Genomic DNA, 19,673 nt, shown 5'->3' on the forward strand with positions numbered 1-19,673 from the left:
CGCATTATGTTAGTATTCAACTAACCTGTATAATATAAAACAGAAAATTATTTTATTTTTCAGTTTAGAATTAGACAAATGTTATCGTGAGCAATGAGCATACCGCCATTATATCTATTTGTGATGTGGTTCCACGTATAAAAATGGAACATGAAATATAAATTTCCTTCATAATCCGAGATAATTACCGTGTGTCGTGTGAGATATATCATATACGTCACGTTGTTACATTATGTCGGTTGAGTATCGATTATCGTTTAATATGAATAATAATGTAATTAAATCCTCAGGCAAACGAGACTGATGCGTTTATAATAATTGAACAGAGGCTGGGAGTGGTAAACGATTAAAGTGCCACCGTGCCCCCCCCCCCCCCCAGCTAGTACGAGTTCGGCGACATCGAGGTGACGGCCAAGTCGGCGTGCAGCGATCAAACCATAATGATGTTGGAAACGACCATGGTGATGTCCAAGGCTATGGGTCACCAGAATGGGTTCCAAGTGTTGACGGCCAAGGGATCGCCGTACTCGCCCTTAACTGTAAGTATACTTAAGAGGACGTTGTATCCGCATAATATTTCGTCTGCGTCTTACTCTGACGCATACCTAATATACCAAAATGTACGTCCATCAGTTCGAATTTTGTGTTGTTGACTCAAATATTAGAGTGAAAAATATAACCTGTTATCAAACATAAATGTATAAGAACGTTATCTGTGTCCTCTTGTTGGTACTCGGTTTCTTACGATAATTTTATTTTAAAGTGAATTATGTGTACCATTGTACCTATGTATACAATATTAATATTTAAAAATTTTAATAAACGACTATAAATAAATGAGTTAATTGTGTTAAAGTGTTTATGAACATGAACATAAACGCGTGTTCCTTAAAAAATATAAACACAAACAATAAATTGAACAAATTTATTTGTCTACCTATTTTCGAAATCGTTTCTACAAAAAGAAATGTAATTACATAGAAGTTACTACGTCATGTCTAGATAGTAATATTTTCTCTATACAATTTTTAAACAATTTACAAAGTATGTTACATAGAAAAATATTCAGCAAATAAGTTATCAGATAATCATCAATATTGTTTTATAGTCACAAAATTAAAACGTACATTCAACATTCTAAATAAAATTGTGAACATTTTTTTCCAATGCATTCCCGGTGGGAATCGAACCCACGTCCTTTGAATCCAACGCGCTATCCACTGCGAAAATATGTTTTTTGTACACAACTAATTTTGTATCAATAATATTATTGTATCTTTTATGCATATATAAGGTTATAAATAATACATTGATTACTTATATAGTTATAAAGGTTTGAAGTCTTTACGAAATATATATTTTGCTTTTTATCAATCCATTTTTAATACGGTTTTCTGATATGGGGTGGCGTCAAAGACAATAATATAAAAATGTACGACTTAATCAAAATTGTATTGGAAGAATTATCTTCAATAAGAAAACATTAGAGGGCTCAACTAATCAAAATTATAAATTGTTGGGTGTATTATAATTATGACTGCTATATAAAAAAATCGCCTTAATATTTGTTATTAATAAACTCATTTCATCTCAAAGTAATCAAATAAATTTTACTAAACTTAGAGAACATAGAGCTTATGATCTGCCCGTTAAGTATGCTAAAAAATCATTTGGCCAATCCTTTGTAGACTATCTGGGTCCAAATTATTTCAACCAAATGCCGCTTACCTCAAAGAAAAATATTCATTCTGGTTTGTTTAATAAGAGAAAAATAGTGTTTCAATGGTTATTTTCTAATTTTTAATTTCTAATTTTTTAATTTTGGTTTTAATTATTAATATAAATTGTTATTGAATACCTATACGTATACATGGTATTAAGTTAGTACGAAGATCATCTAAAATTAGCTATAGTATTTTTTTATTTGAATCTTATTATTTATATTATATTTTGTATTTATTGATGTTTACTTATGACTAAACTGTAATCATTCTTTACTATTTACTTTTTAATTTTAAGTTATCTTTCTTATTTCAACTTCAGATTGTTAAAAGTTAACTCTCTACTTCATCACAAGCTTCGGCTTAAAGAAGTAGATAATTGTATTTATATATTTTATATTTTATTATGTTTACATATTATACAAATTTTAATAAAAAAAAAAAAAAAACTTTAAATTATAGAACAATAATCACAATCAACAATCGCTCATAAGAGAGTCGATATCTTATCGTATTTCGTCTCTAATAATAATTATATTGATTGGTTCAACGGAGGACACAACACATAGCAAATAACTTGTTACAGATTTCATCTTATACACTATGGTCTATAAATACCTATTAAATTATATAATATAACCAAATAATAATTAAATTAAATTAAAAATTAAACATCGCTAAAAACCAACGATTGAACACAGATAATTCACTCTAATATTAAAGCAAACAATACACAATTGAACCTGATAGACATATATTTTAGTATAATATTATGTGTTAATAAGACGCAGGCAACACACACGGGTACGGAGTCTTCCTAAATTATTTTAAAATATACGTGGTGACGACGCTCCAATACCCATGTTCAGGGCTGTATTTAGAATTTTCAAGGTCTAGGACAAAAAAAATTGAGAGACCCTGTGCGAAAATAATTGCGAAGTCCAATATAATATGTTTACAAGTGTGTTTAAAATAATCTTACTTAATTTTTAATATAGCATCAATCGATTCAAAATTAACAAATATTTAGAAGAATATTGTGCCATTTTTGGTAGTAATATAAAAAATAATTTAGTTCTTCCTCATTAAATTACACTAAAAAAGTCATGGCACCTAATATGGACAATACCATTATATCACCAAGAAGCAAACTAAAGCTATATGTATAATATGTATAATGTATATTGCATATGGAACCAAAAAAATTCTAAGGTTTTCTGAAAGTATTATACGCACCCTTTGGTTTTGTACTTTTGTCCTGCCATTTTGGCCCATTGTCATAATATTTTGACTACGACAATTATTTATTTATAAAATATTAAATATATTGCTACTTTATTTTTGAAACCAATTTTCCAATTTATTTTTTTCGCAAAATCTAAGTCTCAGTACAAAACGCAAGACTATTTTCGATAAGAGCCTATATAATTACGTATTTTAACCCAACAGCGGTTTATTTATTATAACAATTTTAATTTCGTAAACTGACATTCCTTGTATATTTCATACGTGTGTTATAAATTATATTTAGAACTAAATGACACTCTTCTCTGTACTCGTATAATATAACAATAATCATATAATATATAAGCCACCAGTTTTAAAAAAGTTGTGCAATATCGGACGATGATTAACGTGACCATTAAAATGCATTAATATGCAGCTGAAATCCAAATACTGTCTTAACAAACGTCATGCGAAATATTTAAGAGATGATCGGGTGATAAATTAATTACATAGTTATGTGAAAAACTGTATGAAACGAAATAGAAGAAGAAAACAAACAAAAATAAGAATATTTCACGAGGTACCTACCATACGCCGTATATATTATATAAAGACAACTCTCCGTACCCTTGCATACGGGCCTGACCCAACTAGGTTTATACGGAAAATAAAAAACTATTCTGTGCGAGCGTTATATATAAAACAATATATCATATATTATACATATTATATTATATATAATATATGTAATTTTAATTCCTTATACTTTATTACTACTGGTATTTACTAAATTAAATCAACTATAGTATGTTAAAAGTAATACCTATGGTACCTACTTTTTAATATTATAAATAATTATTATCTTACTTACTTTTACAAATTTATATTTTTGTTTTGTACCCTTTAAGGTTAATTTAATTTTGATGTCAATCTTAGCATCACACTGGATATTTTTTGATCTTCCTTTTTATTGTCCATTTTGGTTATTTTATTGAAACTACTATGATGGCATACATAGATTTCTCTTGTAAATAGTAGAAACAACTATTATTAGAAAGCTATTTTGAAAATAGTTCATTTTTATAGTAAAATATTACAATATGCACTAGGTATTGCACTATTATGGCAAACAATACCTATTTTCCTATTGTTGAATATTACCTATATAAATATTAAAATAAAATAAGGTGGGAAAGTTAGTACCACCATGGTCACCCCCTAGCCAAATGTGAAATAATAGTTATTTTTTTGATTGTAAATATTAAACTATTTTTACTGGTGATATTATACTACATGATATATTATAAGATAGGTACATAATATTTTATGATTTCTCCATGTTGTATATCTATTTTCTGTTATATTTCTGTTATGCAATTTTGCTGGTTCTTAGTTTTTTTTAATGATATGCTCCCCCCCCCATAGGTTCTAATTGATGGGCACCCTTAGGTACCACTCTGTAGTACAGTAGATGTGGAGTGGGTCACTATAATAAATGTGTTAGGTTAGGTTAGGTTAGGTTAGAAGCAATTTGAATTCAATTATTTATTATTATACCTACCTATACAAAAAACAATTAATAACCTGAGACTTATATCAAGTATTTTTCATGAAATATTTTTTTGATATTGCCATTAAAGTACCTACTATTACGTTGGTTGATGTAATTTTTGCAGAAAATATTACATTTATTAAATTATTATTAATATTCAGTTATTATAGTGTATATTCATACCATTTTATATTATTGTTATTAATTATATAAGGCAATACCACTTAAGTTCTACAGTAAAGTAGTATTGCCTTAAAAGTATAAATGGGTTTGTGACAATTCGAGACATATTGCTCATGACTCGATAGTCAAATGGTTACCCGCCGGTTTGAGCAAGGCCGTCAACCACGAGCCGAGACCCGAAGGGCCGGACGGTCGTGGATTTTTTTTACCGTAATAATTTAATGAGAGGCCAAAGGGATGGAACCACAAGTATCACAGTAATAATAATTATAAAACAAAACTCAATACACAATATTTAGGTGAATAAAATTTAATATATTGAGTTGGTGCCGAGAAAGCTCAACGGGCGTAAAACTCAGTCTTATAAAAGAACAAAGATAATAATAATTTAGCTAAATGACGATATTTTTTAACAATAATATTAATAAGAATAAATAATAATTCTCAATGCATTGTACCGGCCAGATACATAAAAAGTAATAATAATAACGATAATACGTTCATGCTAACAGAAAGGGTTCAGACACCCGTCGATAACCTAACCCTTTCTCACTGAACGTTTTCCCCGCGAGCATCGCCGAGGAAAACTTCAACTGTCGCTACTCCGTGTTTTAAAAAGAAAACGCTGTTACACAATAATAATTGACGCGCAGCGCATAACCTATACCCGATAGTATATTATAAATTTAAGAACATACCGTACATAATATATTTAACATACGCATGACCTAAACATACACTAAACGTTACAGGTTTATGGTATGTATAGGTTAATGATTCAAATATTTTGAAAATGTCATTGCGTATAGTAAAATGTATAGAAGTTATGTGTAAAAGTTATAACTCAACAAGAATATTTTTTTTGAATTACAACAACAAAAAAAAAAAAAACAACACATGATTGTAAAATGAATGCATTAATTCCTCTGCTCAGAATTTAAAATTATAAAAATAATTATAATAGATTATAAGAATGTATTACACTTTTCTAATAATATTTGAACCAGCTAAAATATAATATAGTATAAAAACTCAGATTATATGAATAGTAATATTTCATAATTGTATATAATCTGTGGTAATAACAATTACTGACAATTACCTTGATATTACTGTACTTAAAAAAAAGTTCTATAAACATAACACACGTTATGTACCTACCTAATAATATATTTGATTTAAAGAACTAGACATTTCACAATATTTAGGCATTTTTATCACCAATAAATAAGGTACATCGATATTTAAATATTAAACCATTTGACATTAAACTAAGTTTTAAAAATATTCTACAAAATTTGTATTAAATACTAGTATACTAGAGTATTGAATACTATTCAACACAGCTGATATAAATATTTATTTTTGTTTTGAACATTAAAATGAAGATACATTCATTCAGTTGTAGTCTTATAGATACATAAATGCTTAGACGTTCATAATTATTGAGTAGGTCGTTGGTAACATTACATTATTAACTTACTATTTAGTAAATAGCTTACCTACGACAAATTTTGAACATTCATTAAATGTTAATTTATTATGCATACACCAACTTGTATTGGTTTCATTGCAAAACTCACTAATCCATCCAAAAATGTCTTGCTCAGAGAACAAATTTGAGCTATAAACATTATTTTCACATCCAATCAGTTTAAACATTTTATTGATGGAGTAATACACTATATTCCACTATAAAATAAATTTAAAATTATAATCCATAGGTGGTATATTAATTGCACTGTCTATTGTAATAATTATTCTTAAGAGTACGTGTGCTTGTGTTGTATCCGTCTTATAAGTGAGTTATAGCAAATTTTACGCTCAGCAGAACACATGTAACTCCGTTAATTTAAAAATTAGAACGAATTGACTTTTTATAAAATCTAAAGGTAAGATTATTATCTAGGAAACCTCGTGGGTTTTTTATTATATTTTAATTTTGAAGTGGGTTATGAGTACTTTAAGATATACAAATAATTTAAAATTTTCAAATAATCATTACTCGCTTTAAAATTAAAATATAATAAAAACCCACGAAGTTGCCTAGATAATAATCTCACCTTTTGATTTTATAACAGGTCAATTCACTCGGATTTTTAAACTAACAGAGCTACACGTTTTCTGCCGAGTGTAGAATTTGCTATGTTACGCACTTGTAAGACGGAGACAACACATGCGGGTATCACGTTCTCTTAATCAATCATTACAGAAATCGTGTTATTTATAGAATATTAGTATTAAACTTCGTGTGAACCAAAATTAGAAACCAATTTGATTATGAATACGCATTCGAAGATTAATTCTAAATATGCGCCTAAACTAAGGCTTTACATAGAATGGGTATGCTATGCCACCATTTAGCGACTCATTTATCAATGATAACATTATAAAATAAAGAGGGGTAAATTCATATTCACAAAACATTATTCGTCGCTAAAAGGCGGCGTAGCATACCTAGTATTTATAATGCCCTAGCCTAAACATAATTCAAATTCGATGGAACAATTTGTATGCGTAGTATTTAAATTCGACCAATGATAGTGCGTAGTTGAACACAGGTGCCGAAATGAAGCTTATATGCGGCCGGTCAATGTTGGCTAGCCTGTAGTGCAGCGCCGGTATTGTATTATCAGCCGTCGTCTGAGCCGTAGTTGACGCGCTTTCTTGTTTCTCTTGCAACGAACAACGTCCGGCGGTGGCGTTGTTTTTCTGTGGCGACCTTTTTATTGTCCAAGAAGTTTTTTCACGTTGTTTTGTGTGCCAACTCGCGAGCTCTTCGTGTAAGTACAGTTTCCCCGCTCTTGTTTGTGCGACTAAAAGTTTTTGCCATCGTTCTGTGCTGTACACCGTTGCACGTGCGCGTTTGTGGCGACGACGGTCGGTGATCAAGTCCGTGGCGGCGCCATTTGCGATCGACGTCGAATTCACGTCTGCGTTATCGCTACACGTGTCAACTTCACCCGTTTCGACGAGTATAAGTGTTTGCGTCCGCTAGTGTCTACTTAGGTACGTGTTAGATTGTAATTTACCATATTTGTTTTGTATGTAAATATTATTATCATTAAACGTACTGTACGCCAATGTATTAGTCAGTACTCCTCATTAGTAATAGGTATCAAAAGAGCAAAAACACAAAAAATAAATTTTTTTAATTTGTAAGAATATAATGTTTACCTAACCTATACAAGGAAAATCTGTGAATCATAAATAAGTTTTCTTAATAAGTAACCATGACAAAGAAAACCTTACAAAATATTTGTCAGGAACCTCAACGTGCATGCAGCCCAAACATATGTTTATGTTATAAAAGATAATACTCATCACACGACCGACGACAGGTTAAAAATACCAAAAATCATATCTCACTAAATTATGTCCAAGGGACTATTTTATAATGTAATAATGATTCATTGCATTTTTAGTAATTATTCATGCGATCTAGCACTAGTATATCATTTAACAATAATTTATACAAATGTATACAATATTAACATGAATAGGTACATAATTTGTACAAGTAAATAAATATTTAAAATATTTACATAATAACGAATAAAATATTTCTGTATCTAGGAATAATAAAGATATTTTTTTACAGATATTAACATTATCTATACTCTTCTATTGCCATTGTTTATTTATTTATTGTTCTGTTACTATTGTAAAGTCGGTAATGACCATTGTTTGCCAACGACCCCCGTTATCAAGAGCCCTAAACGGTATCGTGAAAACGACAAGCCAGGTGTCCCGAACACGAGACTCGCATCTTGATACTTGAATTCTGAAGATTGATTTTGGAAGTGTTTACAGTTTCTTAATTTTTATGCTATCAGACTTTCAGAGACCAATTTATTATAGATGATAGGTATTTTTGTGTGTTTTTGCTTAAACTGCGCGTACAATGATTAAGTTATATTAATTTAAAATGTTGTTACGTTAATTGTTTTTTTTTGCACAGTACACGATCGATTGTCTCAAGATGGTCAACCTAATCGAAATACCGCTTAGAGACTCAAACGAGGTATGTAATGTTGTTACCTAAAAGACTTTATGTATTGCTCAGTTATACAAATCCAAATATAATTTAAAATTTTATGAATTTTGGGTCTATAGTTGTGTGCTAACATTTGCTTTTTTGTGGATAGTATAATAAATATTATTGGTTGTCATGTTTAAAATTTAAAAATAAACACTTAATGTCTTAATTCAATATGGTAATAAAAAACAATTTATTAAAATATAAAACATTAGTATTATAATATAATTTTTATTTGTAATAAATGTGCGAGTTATACAATTTAGTTAATAATTGTTTCTTAGAGATATTATAATATTATTTTGGTATTTTAATTTTAGTAGGTATATGAATTTCTAGAACTACACTTTGTGTTGCAAAATTTGTGAGATTCTTTGTATTTACATTTGTTTGTTTTGTAATGCTCTGTACAAGTGCATTGATTGTAAGTTGGGAAAAGTAAAATACCCGTCTTGCAAAAAGCCTATTTAAAATATAATAGTTTTGATAATATTCATTAATAAATAAATTACTACCTGATAGTATGACACCAAAAACACTTTGTACTTATTTATCAGTTTTCAGAAATTTTCAAAATTTTTGTTGCTTGTTATATAATTTAGTAGGTAAAATATAAAACAATTAATATTTCATCAATATTACGTGTAGGATGCAGTTAGCATCATAAGAATACATTATCCAAACTGTTCAAAATTATTGAAATATTGATTGGTCAATGATTAGTTTCTGCTACTTAGATCATTTTGATTTGGGACAAAAAACTTGCATAAAACTTCCATGTTATTGTTGTTATATTTTATTTCACATTATTAAGGTCTTTAAACACTGTAGTGATGGGTGAGTGGAGCGGTAAAATGTATCTGGACACAATTAACCACCACCGTTGTAGTGTGTGGGAACCTTTATTAACATTCTTGAAGATAAATGTACCTATGTTTTCCAAAAATTATAAAATTTATAGATGTAACACATAATAAAATATGATGTATTACCTATCATGTTTTATTATTATATAAAAATAAAGAATTGTTAAATAATAAAATAACTGTATAAATTGTAGAAAAAAAATTGTTTATTTTCTGTTAACACGATCCATATTATTGCCTGTAAAGTTTTGAATAAATATGTAATTCAAAATTCAATTTTTTTTCAGGTTATTGAAATACAAGTTGATAAATTGCCCGAGTATGATGAAATACTTAGCATTTTAAAGTCTGAACGTTCAAATCTACATATATGGGTCAATTTAGCTGTATGCCTTGTTTAATAACTTAACTGATTTGAACATGAATATAGAATAATTTTTTTTTATAACAAATTTTAGTTGGAGTATTACAAAAGAGGCAATTCAGCTGCTTTGGTTATGTTGCTGGAGTCATCACGTAGAAATGCTAATTTAGAATATAAGGATAGCGATAAGGATCAAATGAGAGCTCTAGATATGTTAGCAGCATACTATGTACAAACAGCTAATCAAGAGAGAAATAAAGATAAACGCCGTGAACTTTTTACCAAGGCCACACAACTTTTTACAACAGCAGATAAAATTATTATGTATGATACGGTAAGAATGTGGTTATAATTTGTATCTTGTATCTTAATGTTTTCAAAATGTAATTGAATATTTTCCAAATTTATAGGATCATTTGTTGGGTCGTGCTTTTTTTTGCTTATTAGAAGGTGATAAAATTGAACAAGCAGATGCTCAGTTCAAATTTGTATTGAATCAATCATCTAATAATATACTAGCTCAATTAGGCAAAGCTTGTATCGCATTCAACAGAAAGGACTACATAGGAGCTCTAGCCTATTATAAAAAAGTACTGCGCTCTAACCCTGAATGTCCTGCTAACGTTCGACTGGGGATGGCACATTGTTTTTTGAAACTAGGAAACATAGAAAAAGCTCAATTAGCATTTGAACGTGCCATACAGTTAGACTCCAAGTGTGTTAGTGCATTAGTGGGTCTTGCCATCATGAAGTTGAATGGTGAAAAGCCTGGTGACATTAAATTAGGTGTAAATCTGCTGTGCAAAGCATATACTATTGATTCATTCAACCCAATGGTGTTAAATCATTTATCCAATCACTTTTTCTTTAAAAAAGATTATACCAAGTGTGAATTACTCGCTAGAACTGCCTTACAAAACACGGAGAATGAAGCTATGAGAGCTGAAAGTTGTTATCAAATAGCTAGAATTTTTCATGTGCAGGTAATATTGTTTATTTTTTGGTAATGGTGTATTATATAATTTTAATATGATACAAATTTTAGAAAAATTATGACCAAGCATTTCAATATTATTATCAAGCAGTTGAGTTTGCACCGGTTACATTTGTACTCCCACATTATGGCCTTGGTCAGATGTATATTCATGGAGGCGATATGGATACTGTAATACTTATTCATAACATTTTTTCTTTACATCAATATTTATTTGAATGCATTTTGTTTTTTAAATTAATTTAGGCGGCTCAGTGCTTTGAAAAAGTGCTTAAAGTTTGTCCAGAAAATTATGAGACAATGAAAATTCTTGGTACATTGTATGCTAATTCAAAAAATCAACAGAAACGAGATATTGCAAAAAGTCATTTAAAAAAAGTATGCAATTTAAAAATAATAAATTAAATGTTGAACTTTAATTTCTATTTAATGACCTTAGGTAACAGAATTTGTCCCAGATGATGTAGACGCTTGGGTAGAATTAGCTCAAATATTACAGCAATCAGATTTACAAGCATCATTATCTGCATATGGTAAAGCTATGATTTTAATGCGCAATAGTGTTAATAATTACGTTCCACCTGAAATAATAAATAATGTGGCTGCATTAAATTATAGGTATACATTTATGTCATAGCTAAACAAATTATAAACATAAAAATGTAAATAATTATTTATAATTAAAGACTTGGAAATATGGACGAAGCTCGTTCTAATCTTGAAGAATCTTTGAGTTTGTCAAAGAAAATGGCTGAAGCTGATCCACAGCATTATAACTCTGTTGTTGTTACAACTACGTACAATTTGGCAAGGATTTTTGAAGAGCAATGCCAGTTTCAGAAGGCAGAAACATTTTACAAAAACATTCTCAAGGAGCATCCTAATTATATTGATTGTATACAAACTATTTGATTTACTTTTACGCTATGATAGCTATTATAGTCTATTATTTTACAGGTTATTTACGTTTGGGTTGTATGGCTAGAGATCGTAACCAAATTTATGAAGCTTCTGATTGGTTTAAAGAAGCATTACGTATAGAGAATAAACATCCTGATGCCTGGATACTACTTGGAAACTTGCATTTAACCAAAATGGAATGGGGTCCTGGACAAAAAAAATTTGAACGTGTGCTGATGGTAAGTCAAAATAAAGCTTGTACATTGTAATCCAAATATTATAATTTTGATTGTCTTAAGAACCCATCAACATTAAATGATTCATACTCATTAATTGCTCTGGGAAATATTTGGTTGTCAACTCTACATCGACCAACTAGAAATAAGGACCAGGAAAAACGACATCAAGATTTGGCATTAAACTTTTTTACAAAAGTATTGAAAAATGATCCTAGGAATATTTGGGCAGCTAATGGAATTGGTTAGTGATTATATGTGTTATTAGGTTAGATCTTATTGAGTTTTATTTAGTTCATGATGTCATGAGACATAGAAATATTGGTACTTAAGGGTTATTGCGACTCGAACGCACGCTGCAATGCAAGTCTTTATAACACATTTATAATATGGCATTTATTTGGCTAGGGACTAAATTAAATATTAATATTACAATTACAAATATAAATTTGTAATAAAAAAATCTAACAAACTTGCAGCAGCAAGCTGACCCTATGGTCGGGAGGTTAAAGGTTATACCCTCTTCCTCCCACCATTATCCGGTAAATCCCCTTAATGTGTCTTTGGTATTACCACCACAATTCCTCTAAATATATTATTAGTTATAACAATCCCCCATCCAAATTTAAAACTATAGGCACGCCACTGCAAGCATGGAATATTTTATTGAAAAAGTCAAAAGATATCATTTTAAATTTGTCCTTATCTATAAATGTATTGCCAAATTAAGCTAAAATCAATTTTTGAATATATAAATTTCTTTAAGAAGATTCTTCTTTATAGATTTTATACTAAATGCTCAATGGTAAGAATGTACTGTGTTATAATTCTTCTAAAAATAAATTTGTCATTTTAAATTTGTTTATTAAGGTTGTGTTATGGCACATAAGCATTGTATAATTGAGGCAAGCGATATATTTGCTCAAGTGAGAGAGGCTACTGCTGATTTTTGTGACGTCTGGTTAAATATTGCACATATATACATGGAACAAAATCAGTATATTAGTGCTATTCAAATGGTATGCTAGAATTGTTCAGATTAAAAGTCAAATATTAAGGGTGACTTCATATTTATGTAATATTATGTTATAGTATGAAAATTGTATAAAGAAGTTTTTTAAACATGATAATGTTGAAGTACTTCAATATCTTGGGCAAGCATACTTCAGAGCAGGAAAGTTAAAAGAAGCAAAAGCAGTGTTTTTGAAAGTGGGTAAACATAGTTGGTTATTATATTATTATTATAAACTAATGCAGTCACATACATTTTTATTTGGTGTTAGGCTCGAAGGGTTGCTCCTCAGGATACAGTTATAATTTACAATATTGCTTTTGTTCTACAAAAACTAGCAGCTCAACTACTGAAAGATGAAAAATCAAACTTGAAAGATGTACTGAAAGCTGTAAATGAACTTGGATTATCACATAAGTATAATTACTGGTTTAATAAATATTATTATATATTATAAGTATTATATTAATATGTATTGTTTTTCAGATATTTCCAATATTTATCTGTTCATGGTGACCATATGCGTTATGATGTTGGTTTGGCTGTTATTGAAGCTAAACAGTCTAAAGACTTACTGTCTCAAGCCCAATACCATGTAGCACGAGCACGTAAGATGGATAATGATATGCGTGAAATGCGTCATAAACAGGAAGAGGAACGAGAATCATTGCGTGTCCAACAGATTAAAGAGCAAACTAAGGAATTACAAAAACAAGAAGAACAAAGAAAAGAAATATTGTTAAAACGCCAAGAATATAGAGAAAAAACAAAGAATGCGATAGTGTTTGACCCCGTTTTAGAAAAACCTAAGAGTAAAGGGAAACGCTCTAAAAACTATGGTTCGGATTCTGGTGGAAACATTGCATCTGAACCAGGTCCAGGTGGCAATAAAAATTGTAGGGCTTCAAAGTCTAACAAATCAAGGTAACACATTTTATTCTATTAATTATTTATGAATGATTAATGATTATATTATATTAAAATCTTCTGTCTATCTCTGATTCAACCATTAGGGTATGAACATATACTACATCAGAATTAAATAAAACTCAAATCCTACTATATATTTACTTCATTTAAAAAATAATTTTATATTATTGTTACTGGTGCCAAGTACAGAGCTAAATAAATTAAACATATAGTAGTTTTTGGGTTCATATTAAAAAATATGTTCATAATAGTTGTGTTATTTATTATTTAAATGCAGTGGTGGTACTAGTGGTGATAAAGGAAAGAAAACAAGAGTAGGATCTGGTGCAAGTGATAAAATTGCATCAAGGAAAGGACGTTCAGTAAGTTTTTTGTTTAACTTAGTACATAAACAAAACAGTTTAATAGCTAAAATATTTTGTGTTAAGGTTACAAGTAATAAGAAGGGACCCATGTTATCATCTAAACATCAACTTAGAATTGTATCCAAAGCAACTATATCTACTAGTGAGGATGATAGTAGCGACGGTGAAGTAAAAAAACAAATTTGTGGACAGTTAGTATAATACTTTCTTATTATTATATATTATTAAAGCTGTAACATATTTGTTCTACATAATATTTTAATAAAATTTTTCAGTATTTCAAAGAATGCTAGATCACGTTCAAGGTAAGTAATATTAGTTTATTACATGATATTATATTGATATCATTTTTACATGTCACATACTATGTTATTATGATTTTCTACATCACCACAATAATTAACTTTATTAATTTGTAGCTCCTCCAAGTCTCGTTCCTGTTCTGGTAGCCGTAGAACCAGAAGTCCATCAAGCTATCGGTCTGGTTCACATAGGTCTAAATCAAAGCCTAAAAGTGTTTCACGTAGTCGTTCAAGATCTAGATCACATTCGGATAGTAAATCTCGATCTCAAAGCCGTTCACATTCTAGCAGTCAATCTCGTTCGGGAAGTCATTCGCCTTCACAAAGTCATTTAAGATCTAATAGCCGATCCAGGTCTCGCTCAGCATCAGGTACCAAATGGTGCTCACAATCTCGTAGTAAATCTAAGTCAATATCAAGATCACCAGCCCGATCAAAGTCTGGTAATCGTTCAGCTTCTAATTCACCAGCTCATTCAATAGTTACATCTACATCCGATTCGCACTCCAAATCCAGAAGCAGATTCTAGATCTAGGTAAATATAGATTTTTATGGTACTCAAATTCAGTGACTATAGTATGAATCATGTTTTAGCACAACATATATATATATTTCCATTTTTTTTTAATTATTATTTTTTTTGTAGAAAATCAATACAACTCACTATACCAGTGTACATTAATTTTTTGTTAAATTTCTCAATGTATTATAAAATTATATAAATACATGTGAAACCTTTATCAATGCAAATTAAATTGTTTTTTCCATTCTTCTCAATAGTTGAAATTGTTTGTAGGTCTCTGGGTTGACCCCTATTAGGTGGTTTCACTATGGTACATATTTATAATTCTTATCCTTGAAAGGCTGTATTTCTTTATACTGAATGTTAAAATACTTCAAGTTTGATCATATTTTTAGAAAGCTAATTATTCCATATTTAAAATCTGGATTGTGTAACTTTATAGTAGTATGTTGTATAGCATAAAAACATATTTAATTTACTGATTTTGTAACTATATTTTTTTTATTTTCAGAAGCAGATCGGCTCAGCTTCAGCTGTTGCAAAATTGAACTGTAGAATTGAAAATTATTTATTATTATGAATAATTTTTCAAACAATAGGTGCTTTATTATTTTCATTTTTTTTGATATATCATGTATTCATAACGAACAACAATTAAAATGTGATTTGATCAAAAGTTTATACTTTTAAAGTAAATCATAAATAGATTTTTAAATCTGCTCAAATATATTTTAAATTGTAGACATATTTTTAAAAAATACAAATAACAGAGTAAGAATCAAATTAGGAATCAAGTTTATATAGTTTTAAAATTAAGTTCTACAGCAGATTTTTTATTTTGTCTATTCATTATTAATAAAAAAAAAACAAAAATTAACTTTTTATGTTATTTACAACTACCAAGTAATGGGTGTCCCATTTTTGGCTATATTTTATGTTTTTTTTTGCACTTTTATTTTTTCCCATGTGATTTAATTACTCAAGTTATCTTTAATATAATATGAAAGGTAATTTGTAATTGAGTTTATTTTAATTTTTCTTTTTTGTCACTTATAACAATTTTCTGTTACGTTCAATATAGAATTAACTCCTTGTTGATTGTCTATTTGACAATAATTAAGTGGGTAATAAGTAATAACAGACTGGATATGACTGAATATTGTTAATTTAATAATGTAATTTTAATTGATAAATTGAATGTTTTATATTGGTATTATTTACACTTTAGTCTGTGGTAATACCTACTTCTCTATATTCTCAATGCTCTGTGGCTCATATTTCTACATAAGTTTTTTTACAATTCCCATACTTAAGCCAAAAAATGTGTCCACAGTCTATCAATCTGTTGTAATTTCCTCCATAGGTTATGAAATACTGGAATCTACCTTTAAAAATCGCCTCAATTGGGTCCTCCTTCCACACTAAATTTTTTTATTTTCCGCAAGGTTTAGGTACCTACTAGTGTCTCCTACCTTTTTTTGGCAATCTGTTGACGTTTTTGCAATAAAGATTTTCTGATTTTTGCCTTTGTATTTATCAAAGGGGCTTTTGATGAAGTTAATATGACTAGAGAAAGTCTAGTTTGTAAAAATTTAAATCGTAGAAATGTAAAATCATTAAAGTATTCTAAATTGAAATAAAGGAAATTAATATTAAAAATCTAATTACGCAAATCATAAAACATTTAAATCAATATTGTGTAACGTTATACAAATCATACAGCTATTATATAAAAAAGTATGTAAAAAGTGTTAATTCGAAAACCAAGCTGGAGTGTCTAGCAAATCCGTCATCTCAAGTCAAAATTGATTAACTTTCAAATTAGCCACCTGTGCGGAAGATTTCAGACCCGACGTTGAGCAGCTAAACGCTAAAAGTAAAAAGAAAAAATAATATTAATAAACTAATAAACGTTTTGGGTTAACTACGTATCTACGTATCAGCGTTGTATTCGATGACCGTCAACAGGATACCCGCATTCTGCAAATAAATTTGAACGATCAAAAAATAAATTATTATTGATTAATTATTAATAATATTACCTAGTGTAAATAAAATACCTACAATACTAATTTTAGCATTGCAATAACATCTACATGATGTACTATATTTTATTAATGCGGCTCTAGCCTCCTAGGTATTTATTTAATAATTTCCTATCTCTTATTAGTTATTAAATATTGTTACCGGATTTTTAAATACTAAATATTTGTATAAATTATTTAAATATCATTATTATTATTTATTTCTATTAAAAAAGGAACAATACATTTGATTTGTATTTTTAATTTAATTTATTTTAATTGTGTTTATTAGGTAAAACAATAATGAATTATTAAAAAACATGATATATGTAGGTATAAAGAAAATATTTGTGAAAAAATGTTTTCTGACATCAAATTTTTTGGTGTTTTGAAAATTGCCCTTTACTTAGTTTAAAAAACATTTTTTTTTGAAATAACATTTAATTGACTTATAAAGTTACATAATTCACAGCTGCTATGAAATTAAGATGTGTGACATAATATTATGAATTATCTAATACACTTTATTCACCTTACATTTGTAATAAATAGTAGGTAGGTACATATTATAAGTATAAATAATATGAAAATTACTGTCATTTATGATAGGTTCAATATCGTTTAGCGTCAATCGTCCAAAATCCGAAGCACCCCGAAATGGAATTTCTTGCCTACCATTATTATAGTATTAACTATTGGACGAAATTTTTTTTATTTTCTTCAATCTATTTTTTAAGCTTACATAAATTATACAATATTTTGTTGTTAGCCCCGTTGTACAGATAAAAAATGTTCAGCAGATTCTACAGACTTTTTATGGTACAAATTAATTGAATGTGATTGAAAAGTTTCCAACGCATTTTTCTATTTTGAAAAACTGTTTAAGACCAGGGACCCTAATTTAACGTGATTTCCTTTTCCTGCACATTCCCTGGCAAAAACTATACATTTTTTTCATAAAACGCCATTTAACAGAACTGAGTAGGTTAACCATGAACTGATCCATCCAATGACGTTGGAATCGAATATTTCGTTTTCCAATCACAGGAAAATTATAATCGTTTGGAGGACACCAAGGGATGTTAAATAATTGTTCTTTGATACTCAACTTACTAATACTAGCATTAACAAATTTTCCAATATCAAGCATACTAATAGATTTAACCGTTACTATCTATTGCACTGACTTTCAACTTCCTCGTGGTTGTTAGAACTTAAAATTTCTAAACTGTCAATTTTTGGTTTTTTTAGTTTTGGCTCAGTAGAAAGCCAAGATTATAAATTGGATTGTGAAAATTTATTCATTTTTAAAAATAATTAACTCTCGCATGCATAGGAATTTAAATAAAAAATACACAAATTCGACAAAGGAGCTATATACCAAAAAAAATAAACGTCGTGTGTACGAAAATGGTATAAACAAAATCCGTTATACGGCTCTACTAGTCATCGATTTCCAAAATAATTAAGATTGGATACCGTAGGTATTATGTGAGCTATACATTAGGTTTTACGAAAGTACATTAAGATTAGTTATCACTTATCTAACACAATATAAATATAAAATATACGATTTTATTTATTGTGTCTTGTAATCACAGTGACACATCTACGAATGTACTATGTACAAGTTTCAAATATAATAAGCATTTAAAACTATTCAATCTTATTTTAAAAAAAAATTCGGAAGGGGGTCTGAACCTAACCTCCCTGGCTACGGCCTTGTCTATTAGATACACTACATAGGTTGTTAGTATAATTAAATATTTAACCACTAATATAGGCTATACTCTCAGTGGGCCGCGAAAAAAAACCACTGGAAAAATAACCCCTTATGAGATTCTAAATATTAGTATTATATTATTGCGTATAGTAAAATGTATAACAAATCTACGCACAATTGTTATGTCCCCACAAATAATGTTAAATTTTTATTCAATGACAAATTATTGTATATCTACGATAAAAACGATTCAGAGCACAGTATCACGGTCTGTCTGTCATATCGATCAGATATATATCTAATAACTACAGACAAATTATAATGGATAAGAAAGGTACCAATAACTTTATCTTTAATATTCTGATAATATGGAAGTGGTAATTTATAACATTTGTCAAGTTTTGTGTGTGCTCATTTCTCTGTATTCGGTACTCGTACTACAGTGGTGTATTAAAGCAGCTTTCGTATATAATATATTTTGTTGTGTATTTTTTTTAATTTCTGTTTGAATAGTTATAGACAGTTTGGATATTTTTGAGAGCCCGAAGGGCAAAGAAAAGTTAGAATTTAAAGGCTATATGTATGTTGTACTCAAAGAGTGTTTAAATTGTATATGCTACAACAAAAATAGCCACAAATGTCCACCAATTTTTGACAAAATCGATTTTGTTTTTTTGTATTAATACAAAAGCGAATAACTATAAATACTTCA

The 19,673-nt window shown here is 28.9% G+C and overlaps 1 protein-coding gene across 1 annotated transcript; it reads left to right on the forward strand.

The window, feature by feature from the left end:
• The first annotated feature begins 440 nt into the window (after positions 1 to 440).
• Positions 441 to 15,992, forward strand: LOC132934960 (RNA polymerase-associated protein CTR9 homolog). Its single transcript, XM_061001405.1, has 20 exons — positions 441 to 539; positions 8,645 to 8,707; positions 9,876 to 9,974; positions 10,047 to 10,286; positions 10,363 to 10,935; positions 10,998 to 11,117; positions 11,193 to 11,324; positions 11,386 to 11,564; positions 11,633 to 11,841; positions 11,904 to 12,085; positions 12,146 to 12,326; positions 12,953 to 13,101; positions 13,175 to 13,291; positions 13,366 to 13,511; positions 13,581 to 14,018; positions 14,302 to 14,386; positions 14,453 to 14,580; positions 14,665 to 14,694; positions 14,809 to 15,226; positions 15,726 to 15,992. The coding sequence occupies exons 1-19, from the start codon at positions 441 to 443 to the stop codon at positions 15,218 to 15,220; spliced, it is 3,582 nt and encodes a 1,193-aa protein (XP_060857388.1). The 3' UTR covers positions 15,221 to 15,226; positions 15,726 to 15,992.
• The last annotated feature ends 3,681 nt before the right edge of the window (positions 15,993 to 19,673 follow it).

Source organism: Metopolophium dirhodum, chromosome 1 (genome assembly GCF_019925205.1).
Source record: "Metopolophium dirhodum isolate CAU chromosome 1, ASM1992520v1, whole genome shotgun sequence".
NCBI lineage: Eukaryota > Metazoa > Arthropoda > Insecta > Hemiptera > Aphididae > Metopolophium > Metopolophium dirhodum.

Bases quoted from the DNA above. Each gene is read 5' to 3' on its own strand.
- LOC132934960 (XM_061001405.1), top strand. From the start codon at position 441: ATGATGTTGGAAACGACCATGGTGATGTCCAAGGCTATGGGTCACCAG. The intron at 11,118-11,192 runs GTAATACTTATT...AAATTAATTTAG, and splicing joins ATGGAGGCGATATGGATACT to GCGGCTCAGTGCTTTGAAAA. The intron at 12,327-12,952 runs GTTAGTGATTAT...TTGTTTATTAAG, and splicing joins TTGGGCAGCTAATGGAATTG to GTTGTGTTATGGCACATAAG.